Source organism: Miscanthus floridulus, chromosome 7, assembly GCF_019320115.1.
Source record: "Miscanthus floridulus cultivar M001 chromosome 7, ASM1932011v1, whole genome shotgun sequence".
Taxonomy (NCBI): domain Eukaryota; kingdom Viridiplantae; phylum Streptophyta; class Magnoliopsida; order Poales; family Poaceae; genus Miscanthus; species Miscanthus floridulus.
In genome coordinates this window covers 108061884-108072512 of record NC_089586.1, presented here as the reverse complement: position 1 = coordinate 108072512, position 10629 = coordinate 108061884, and the positions used below count along the sequence as shown (strand labels likewise).

The window sequence follows — 10629 nt, the reverse complement described above, 5'->3', positions numbered from 1 at the left end:
AATGTTACTTCATCGATTCATATACTTTTGGCCTAGTTCCAAAAATGTTGAATGTTACGCCATGTTCAATGTTTTACTGTTGGTCTGTGAATTCGATATGAGGACTACATTCGGTGTTTGACAGATTTACTGTATCGGCCAATGCAAAACTCTAGAGAAGAAGATGACAGAAGGATTTAGATAAAATATTGTTTTTTTATTATAGATTTTTTATATATAGTTTAGAGATGTATATGATGCCAAATTTTAATATAATTCTCTCTTCATCTCAAAAAAGCTTATGGATAGACTGAGCTAAAGGAGGCTAATAGTCATAGTTATGGAGCACGTTTGGTAAAACTTATAAATCGATTATGATTAGAATAATCTGAAATTAGGAGCTACACAACGGTGCGTTTTTCTTGCCCGTGCTTCTCCCACCGTTACTATTTGTACGAATATGCATAAAACTAGGAAATACTTGCTTCTCTGATCACGTTTTTTGCCATACTTTTCCTGAAAGACAGGCGCCTGAAATCTGTCTTTGCTTCAGACGATAACGTGACCCTTTGATCTTGCTTCAAGATCCATACATCGAATCCGTTTGATCTTATCTCATGGCTCACAGACGCTTCTCTCCACCGATCTACCAAATAGGACCATCGATCACGTGACGTGGTACAACAAACAGGCTACTAGTACCACTAATTAACGAATAAAATTCATGTCTCCGGTCTCCGTTAGTTCGGCGATGTGTACGGCAGGCTACGATAGTGCTAGCTTAATTGGCTCATCCTGTTCGCTAGGTTTATAAGTCATATTTTTTAATCAACGAACAATATTTTTCTCTCAGTAAATCAGAACATATGCCTTGCTGCAACACACCGCGAGTGGACAGGAGGGAAGATCTGACAGCGGGCGGCGACTAACAGTCAGACCAGGACATGCGCCACATCATTGCTGACGGACCCCCGCGGCCCGCGCGCGCGTGTGCCAACCTGATCGCAGGCAACAGTAGTGGCCAACGGGAGAGGCGAGGAGCCCACGTTGAGCTGTAAAACACACGGGCACTGTGAGCCACAGCCCACAGCGCCGGCGCAGGCATCACTCGGTAGTCGGTAATCAGTCCCCGCCCCGCACTGCTCCCTGAAATCGGCAGGGCCAGCAGGCCGGAGCGCCGAGAGCGACAAGTGCACGAGCTCAGGTTTACTGGTATAACCGGTGGCGAATCGATCGGCAGCCGCTGCGGCCACGGCCAGTCCACGGGTGTCGACGCAATAACCTCCGACACCGAGCAGCGCCCCGCGCCCGGCCGTCCACGAGTTTAACTTATGGATGGTGGTAAATGTGCTGAATCAGCCTGAGCGGAGGTTGCGTCGGGCGCCTGATCCTTGTTGCTCTCTATAATGCGGTGCGAGAGCGATACCTGTGTCTGTCACGCCACGTACTTCTGCATTGGATGATATATATGCATGCACCACCTGAATATGATCCAGATATCCAATGCATGAGGCCACCACCATCGCAGGTAATAGTCCCCCCGGATCAGTACCAGGTGCTTGAATAATTGTTATCTGAAGCAAAGGCGCTTAAATAATTCAGGAATATTAACTGTGTCTCGGTACATAATTGAGGCAAGAGGGATAAACAGACAACATAAAATTATCCAAGAACTGAAGATGATTTTATTCTTGGCACAGAATCATGCATTTTGGAACCGATTCTTTGACGATGCACGACAGATTATTCAGCCGTTTGCCAATATAAGATCGGAGTAACCCCTTGTATTCCTGTTTGTTTGTTTTTCGGCTGCCTTTCACAGCTCAACTTTTTTCAATAAATCTCAGTAGGGGCTCTGCCCCTCCTGTCCCCTAAAAAAATACCCTAGAACAAAATACATTCAGTTCACATGCAAGGCTACCTAGTAGTAATTTGGACAAAAAGCAACAACACATTTAGGAGCAAGCAACGAGATTTCCTTGGCTATGCCTTGGTTCACTCAATAAGACAGTCAGACGTGACCATATGGAGGAATGCCTGCCTTTGCCTTGTTGACCCATGAGGCCATGCATGACAAAACAATGCCCCGCCGCCGAATGCAGAACGCCTCGATCTCCTGCAGTTGGAAGGGCCACAAGGCACGTCTTTGACGCGCCCTTCTTGCCACTTTTCGCGGGCGAAGCGATATGATATGATTCATCTCGCTCAAGGAAACTGATGACTGGCAGAGATCGAATCACGGCGCTGTACGGCGGCGTCTCGCTTAGAGCTGAACACAGGCTGACGCCTGACGGTACTAGAAAAAGTGCCAAGCTACTACGGCCACTACTAAGGATTAGTACTACTGAAGCCGATCGGCCATGGTCACGTCTGAAGAAAACGGCCGACGAGCAGGGGTTGAGTAAAGCGTGCAGGGATTTACCAAGAACAGGCTGAATTCCTTGCGTGATAAAATGGGGCTCTCTGCGGACAAGGCAACCCCCCAAAAAAAAATACGGTGAAAATTAATAGTACGGGAAAGAGATGGGCGACGGTCACCGTTGATGGCGATGCCTGGCCTTGTGATGCATCTACCTAAGATACCTGCACGAGTGACATCACGGGAGCAAGACGTGCACACCCGCCCCCACCCTTTTGTTCTGCACATCAGCTGTAAGCCACACTATACTGCTCGGCCCCTTTCTGAGCTCTATAAATCGCACCAGCCCCCCCTCCCTCGTTCCACCACCATTGCCATCATCCCCTTCCTCTCGCCTGGCCTCCTCGATCACACGAGCAGCTAGCTGCCTCGGCTTGTCGCGTTGCGTACATACGTCAGTAGAGGCCATCTATCGAGTAGCTGGTGAGGAGGGAAGAAATGGTTAGTGCGTATATACTCTGTTATTAATTTCTCCATCATCGTTCTCGTGTGTTGATTCATGCATCATCTCCTTCTCATCAGCACACATGCTACAGGCAGTTTCTCAGCGGTTTGTGTTTTCCTGGAATTGTCAGGATAGCCAGGTTTTATTTGATGCATGTGGAAGTGGAGCATTTATAGGAGCTTGTAGTAGAGTGACACTGTCAACTAACAGTATCTAGCTCGATTGATGGCCGCAGTCTGCAAACGACGGCGACATGAAGATGAGGGCGATCGTCGGGGAAGGAGGGGAGGTGAGCGCGCCGACGCCGAAGCAGGACAAGTGCTGTGAGTACACGCTCGACGGCTCCGTCGACTTCAAGGGCCGGCCGGCGGTCAAGGGGAAATCGGGAGGATGGCTTGCCGGTGCTCTAATCCTTGGTATTATTCTGCTGTTCAACCTTTCTGCAGTTAATTAATCTCCTACCACACAAAATCAACCTACCGGAAGGAAATTAAAGAAGAGATTTTTTACGTCGTGGGCCTCTTGAAACGTCATGAATGCGCGAGTCACTCTGAAGTGCTGCTCCTCGAAGTGGCGGTAGACACCCGGTCCTTTTGTTTATGCGTGATTCTGCATGCCGAGGTGACATCGGCCATGCAACGCCCGGAACTGGGGGGTTCCTGGTCACGGGAAGGCTGCTTGGACGCATTACTAGCGCCACATTTTAGCTAGCTAGCTAGCAATCTATCTGTACTGTCTGTAGCTAGCAGCGACTAGTGATAATGTGTGGCTGCCATAAGCTAGTACTCTCAATAGCTTGCTACTGAAACTAAAGCCCCTTTGGCATGGCTCATCAAAACGGCTTCACTGGTGAAGCCAAAGCCGGTGAAGCCAGAAAAACTGATTTTTCTCGGCTTCTAGTTCATTTTAACCCCGGCTTATAAAACGGCTTCACACTACAGTGTCTCGATTTGCGCAAAATAGATAAAACCGAAGCCGACATAAGCCGTGCCAAAGAGTGACTAAAGCGATGAATCGATGTGCTTTGGCTGTCCGGCCGGTTCTGCATTGCTTTCAATGGGGGAGTGCCGAAAGCCGAGTTTCCCCGTACTGTTTGTGGGTGCTTGTCGATTACCTTTTTGCCGGTACTATGTGTGTACGCTGACGTCTGTCGATTAGCCATCAGACCCGGCCTTACTTGACACGTCGTGAAAAGGCTTGTTGATGACTAGTGGAAATCGATTTGGTTTGAAAGAAAAGAAGAAGAAGAAGAAGAAGAAGAAGAAGAAGAAGAAGAAGAAGAAGAAGAAGAAGAAGATTAGTAGTGGAAATCTACGTGCTGACGGTGGTGGGTTTAATTTGTATATGGTATTGCAGTGAACCAGGGCCTGGCGACGCTGGCCTTCTTCGGCGTGAACGTGAACCTGGTGCTGTTCCTGACGCGGGTGCTGGGGCAGAGCAATGGCGACGCCGCCAACAACGTCAGCAAGTGGACGGGCACCGTGTACATGTTCTCCCTCATCGGCGCCTTCCTCAGCGACTCCTACTGGGGACGCTACAAGACCTGCGCCATCTTCCAGGCCATCTTTGTGCTCGTAAGTCGCACACGTCTACACCTAGATATATATATATATTCATGAGGCCTCTATATTCATTCATCGACCTGCCAAATCTACCGATTTTCGTGTGTCAGAAAGAGTTCTCCATCGATCTGCCACCAATCTACCGATCAGCGTGTGTCGGAAAGAGTTTTCACGTTGCCAGCGACGACGTACGGCTCTATATACCATACCGGCGGTCCCCTGTTTCTACTTTTGTCCGTGCCTACCTAAGCTTTTGCTGCAGGAATCATTGGTTCCTGTGATGTATACGTGCAAGCAAACACACATGTTCTTTGTATTATGTACCTACAATACAAAGGCATTTCGTTCGTCCGCATGGACAGCTGAAGTGGACGGTTCATAGAGTTTGTGGCGGGAATGCGGATCCATGCATGGACCAGATACATCATTGTTGTGTATTACCACGTACTCCACACGTACATCGATCAAAGATTACACGGCCGGCTGACTAGTGGCTGTCACGCTTGCTTGCTGCAGGGCCTCGCGCTGCTGTCGGTGTCGTCGCACCTCTACCTAATCAGGCCGGACGGGTGCGGGATGGAGCACGCGCCCTGCGGCCCGCACTCCGGCAAGGAGCTGGGGATCTTCTACATCGCGCTGTACATGATTGCCTTCGGCAACGGCGGGTACCAGCCCAACATCGCCACCCTGGGCGCCGACCAGTTCGACGAGGACGACCCCGCCGAGGCGCACTCCAAGGTCTCCTTCTTCAGCTACTTCTACCTCGCCCTCAACCTCGGCTCGCTCTTCTCCAACACATTCCTCAGCTACCTCGAGGACAAGGGCAGCTGGGCGCTCGGCTTCTGGGCCTCCGCAGCCGCCGCCGCCACCGCGCTCCTGCTTTTCCTCAGCGGGACGCTCCGGTACCGCTGTTTCCAGCCCGGAGGGAACCCAATCGGGAGGATTTGCCAGGTCGCCATCGCCGCGTGCAGGAACTGGAAGGCGGGCGCGTCGACCGGAGTGGTTTGCCTGTACGAGGGCGACGAGAAGGCGGATGCCGCCGGTGGCAGGAAGCTTCTGCACACGCAAGGGTTCAGGTACGTGCAGGTGCAGGTACTATGCACGACGAACGAACTGATCTCGGCCGCCGTGCACGCACGCACCAATGCAATCTGACTCGAACCGCCTGCCATGCAGTTTCTTGGACCGCGCGGCGCACGCGGACACGGACTCCAAGCTCGGCGCGCGCGACCCCTGGAAGCTGTGCACGGTGCCGCAGGTGGAGGAGGTCAAGACCATCCTGAGGCTCCTCCCCATCTGGCTCTGCACCATCCTCTACTCCGTCGTCTTCACCCAGATGGCCTCGCTGTTTGTCGTGCAGGGCGCCGCGATGCGCCGCACCACCCCGTTCTCCGGCTTCTCCGTCCCGCCCTCCAGCATGTCGGCCTTCGACATCCTCACCGTCGCCACCACGATTTTCTTGTACGGCCGCGCCATCTGCCCGTTCCTGGCGCGGCTCACCGGCCGCCCGGCTGGCCCCACCGAGCTGCAGAGGATGGGCCTCGGCCTGGTCGTGGGTGCCCTGGCCATGGCCACGGCCGGGACGGTCGAGCACTTCCGGAAGGCCAGGGCCGCCGCGGCGATGAGCAGCGACCTGCATATCATGTGGCAGGTGCCGCAGTACGCGCTGATCGGCGTGTCGGAGGTGATGATGTACGTCGGGCAGCTCGAGTTCTTCAACGGCCAGATGCCCGACGGGCTCAAAAGCTTCGGGAGCGCGCTCTGCATGATGTCCATGTCGCTCGGCAACTACTTCAGTGACGTCATCGTGAGCGCGGTGACCAGGCTCACCACGACGCAAGGGCGGTCCGGGTGGATCCCGGCTGACCTCAACGAGGGCCACCTCGACAAGTTCTACTTCCTGCTCGCCGTGCTGGCCGTCGCGGACTTCGCGGTGTACCTCGTGTGCGCGAGCCGCTACGGGAGCGGCAAGGTGGACGGGAGGAGCAGCGACGACGAGGAGGAGGGAGCGGCCGGTCAGGTATCCCCGCCGGCTTACGCATGACCATCACCGGCCGGGCGTCGTACGTATGTCGTTCTTGTCTTCTTGAGGTGGAGGCTGGCAGGCTGCAAATCTCGAGGGCCATTGGTTGACGGAGTTCTTCCATTGATGACGATAGCACAAGCATGGGCGCGGGCACGGTGATGATATGACTAAAGAATAAGCACTAAAGCAGAGCTAGCTACATACTACATGCTGCTGCATCATGCTCGCGTTTTTTGGCCAATGTAACAACAGACCACGACTGTTCTTTCTGTCATTGCGCGGTCTACATTAGTTTGCTCATGCAAAATTCAATATTGGAGCTAAACAGCTGGTTCGGCTGGACTTTAAAAACACTGTTCATACGGGAAAACACCTTTATGTTGGTTTGTTGTGAGAGAAAAACACTGTCCCGGCTAGAAAAACAAGCCGAACAAGCTGAAAATTGTTCTAAAAATCAGCTGCGGTTGACTAGCTAGTTGGCTAACAGCTAATTTAAGACTGGCTAAAAAAATTAGCTCACCTATTAGTTCTTCTTTTTGGATGTACTAGAGCAAATTTAAGCTAAATAAAATTAACTAGCTAATAATTAGCTCATGACATCCAAACATGCCCTTAACATTATATAGTATAGTATCATATAAAAGTGCAGATAATTCTTTCTCTTGTTCTCACTCCCTCTTCTTCTGTTCTCACTCCCTCATTGTCCGCCAATTACTCTCAATTTTCTCACTGCAAAGCCTTTATTGGCACCACACCACTTGTGTCATAGCTTAGCGCCCGAGCCCGTTCACATCGCGACGCGCGTGCAAGGATAGATCTCGTCTTCCATCTTTCTTAAACTCCCAACAAGTACGCACAATAGTCATCTATTTAACTGTTGAGTCAATCTCCATTGTATTAGTATTTATTATGAGTCCTGGAATTTATTTGATTTAAAGGTAGACCAAGACTAATTAAATCCAACAATCATAAAACATCTTTTGGAAACCCACTGCAACAAACGATAGAAGTATAATTGAAAAAGAGAATATTTTAGTTATGGAGGCGCACTGTCGTCCATACCGGACTACTAGTCCAGTTTTGGCGCACCCCGTCCCGACTCTGAATTTTCTATATTTTGGCTCCGTTCGCTTCGCTGAAAAAACAAGTTGAAACATTGTTCCGGCTGATTTGTTGTGAGAGAAAAACATTGTTTCAGCTGAAAAAACAACCCGAAAAATACGGATTATAAGATAAACGAACAGGGACTTTGTATTTAGTCCGAGGATAGAAAAGGCGTTAAGCGGTACCAAGGTGGTGACCTATTGTCTAGGCACACCTAGGTGATTTACAGACGTTCTATATAAATATGTATATTACTCTAAATAAAGGAAGAAGCATGAGACTGTGGACCTAAAGTTAGACCATAAAAAAGCACAAACCACCTCATTTACCCCACCTCATACATTCGCTTCCACGCATTCGGGTACGACTCTCGGACTTTGCTTTCTCCTTGTCTCGGCCCTTTCTTTTCCACAGTCACCCACCGCCTCCCTTCCATCTTCGCCGCAACTAGACTCCTCCCAGCTGCGCTATAACGCTCCAGTCCGGGAAGACGGCTAAGATCCACTCTACACGTTGAATGGACCACACCTGCTAATTAACTCTCTTGCGCTTTCGTCCTCGCTCTGCGCAAAAGATTCGAACCGGAGTTTATTCTATCCTAGGCTCAGGCTTTTAAGCTGGTTCGGCACCTCCTCTGCTTCCGATATGGGACTAAGCTGGTTCGGCACCTCCTCTGCTTCCGATGTGGGACTAAATTCCCATAAATGTCCAGGATCGACTCTCTTGGCCACGTCCATATTCCTAGCTCCGCGGCCCAAGTGCCATGCTCTTGCAGAACATGCGTAACCTGTCCGAGCTCCCGAGCCATACGTCCGTGAAACCTCGAGAGTTTGCTCTGAATACCATTTGTAACGCCCCAGCCCAGGAAGACGGCTAAGATCCACTCTACACGTTGAATGGACCATACCTGCTAATTAACTCTCTTACGCTTTCGTCCTCACTTCGCGCAAACTAAATTCTCGTAACTATAGTGTTCCGCGATGCTACAGTAACTCATATCGCCTTGTCGCTACAGTCTCGTCCATTCAACCTAGCCCACCAGACCAGCCCAACTTAACCCATTTAGTGGGGTCTCACATGCACCCACTGTCTCTGTCCATAGCACCGGACTTTGCTGCCCGACCTTTACACCTGCAAGCATGTAACATCCTCAAAATATTAGGGGCCTAAGTAAGGTAATTACAAAATTAATTTTTGCTTGATTATACTTCTAAAGCATTTCAACATCTCGCTAAGTTTTTTTTAAATCATGCATGACATATCTTGTTCATATGCAAGCTTACAGTTAAATTTTGTTAAGACGAAAGTTTCCAAAACTCTTAGTAGTGTTTCCATAAAGTCGAAAGTGTTACATATTTACTTATCACCGTTTTGAATGCACATTGCACACCTCCTTGGTTTCGTACTCTTTAGAAAAGGAAAAGAACTCATGGGCTGAAACATTGGCAATTTTGCCCTATCTATTTCACTTATATAATATATTCCTTCCCATGCTAAAATCATTTGTTCCGTTTAAGCTCACTCGGCTTAGTATATCGTGGTACCTTCATCTTCAACCTCCTGCATGCATGATTAGTGTTTATTCATATATTGACGTTATTGCCATGTGGGCAAATTAAGGCCGCGCATCGCTTCTCAAGTTCCTCTCTCTCACTGTTTGCTCATCCGAGCGTGTTGTTCCTTGCGTGCCACGGTGCTTAGAGCTAGTCAGGGTGGGCACTTTTAAACCGTCAACTGAAAACCGAACCAAACTGAGTCGAACCGAACCGAAATGTCAAATTTTCAGTTTTAGTTTCGATTTCAGTTTTGACATTTGATAACTTCGGCTATGGACTTCGACTTCGGTTTTATACACCAACCAAACCGAGGAGCCGAAGACATTGAACACGCATACGCCTATTCTCAATTGACAAGCCTAAAGGCCCAAAGCACCCCACTCACTCTCTCTCTCTCTCTCTCTCAACCTTATCCCCTCCGGCTCTGAGTGGGGGCAACGTAGCAGTGGGCAGGCCACCGAGTGGGGGCGACGCCACTGAGCAGCGAGCGGAGGCCACGGACTGAGCAACAACACGACGAGCAAGGGCACGGTGGGTGTGGGCGGTGCAGCTGCGGAGTCACGCGTGCGAGCTCTACCGGGTAACACGGAGTTCGAACAATGAGCAGCAGGGGAAGTGGCAAGATGGAGAACACATGGCGCCATGGCAAGCAGGAGACACTTCGGTTGAAACCGAACACCGAACTGTTGTAACTAAGGTCGAAATCATTGGTTTCTATTTCTTTCTGCAACCGATTGGTTCCACTCTTTGTTGAATTCGAATTTTATTAAAACCGAACCTAACTGTTGGATCCAACCGAATGCCCAGCCTGAAGAGCTAGGCTTAAGCAGTACCCGTAGCTGCACAATGTCCTGAGCCTACATCCAAGTCAAACTTACCACCTTCATAAAAATATTGATGCATTTATCCACTATGTGCCTTCACGAGCAACCCTTGTGGTACGGTCTCCCTTACTTTATTCATTTTCTTGGACTTGGCCCTCCTTGAGTTACTGTCTTCCATTGCTATAATAATTGTGCCTTGGGATAACCTTTTTTTGTTGGCCATTTGCATCCTTGAGAGACCAATTCTATGTGCAAAGATGGCCTAAGTCAGGGAGAGACCTCTATCTTCTCCGTGGCCAGCATCATTGTAGACTCCTTCTCTGTTCAGCCGCACGATTTATTTGTTGCGCATTAGACACGGTCGTGTACTAATCAAGTCTCTGATGCTCCGGCTGTTCAGCTTCACATTGTAGATAATTCCTTCATAGTGGTTCCTCTGTTTCACCTGTTCCTATTTCTTTGTTGTCTGATCATCACATGCTTTCAAAAACATCAAACATCCATGAGACCCTAGTGAGCTTTAGCTTAGAGTCCTAGCTATGCTCTTGCCAACGCTATGAGCTTTTGTTGTTGCCTATGTCATATGTGCATGCTTTTGTAACAGCACCGCCTTGCTTCCTTGTATCTCTTCCACTATGCTCCACACACTTGCATATCTTGATCTAAGTGTATGATTTGTTTCTCCATGGATCCAAGTGTTTGACTTAGCAATAC

The 10629-nt window shown here is 49.6% G+C and overlaps 1 protein-coding gene across 1 annotated transcript; it reads left to right on the top strand.

Moving 5' to 3' along the window:
* The first annotated feature begins 2701 nt into the window (after nucleotides 1-2701).
* On the top strand, nucleotides 2702-6837 carry LOC136467503 (protein NRT1/ PTR FAMILY 7.2-like). Its single transcript, XM_066466231.1, has 5 exons — nucleotides 2702-2839; nucleotides 3079-3259; nucleotides 4200-4417; nucleotides 4922-5481; nucleotides 5582-6837. Exons 1-5 carry the CDS (start codon nucleotides 2837-2839, stop codon nucleotides 6447-6449), a joined length of 1830 nt encoding a protein of 609 aa, XP_066322328.1. The 5' UTR covers nucleotides 2702-2836; the 3' UTR covers nucleotides 6450-6837.
* The last annotated feature ends 3792 nt before the right edge of the window (nucleotides 6838-10629 follow it).

What these genes read in the sequence shown, in the direction of transcription:
- LOC136467503 (XM_066466231.1), top strand. An exon ending in TGCCGGTGCTCTAATCCTTG is followed by an intron (nt 3,260 to 4,199) that starts GTATTATTCTGC and finishes ATGGTATTGCAG; the next exon opens with TGAACCAGGGCCTGGCGACG. An exon ending in TCCAGGCCATCTTTGTGCTC is followed by an intron (nt 4,418 to 4,921) that starts GTAAGTCGCACA and finishes TGCTTGCTGCAG; the next exon opens with GGCCTCGCGCTGCTGTCGGT.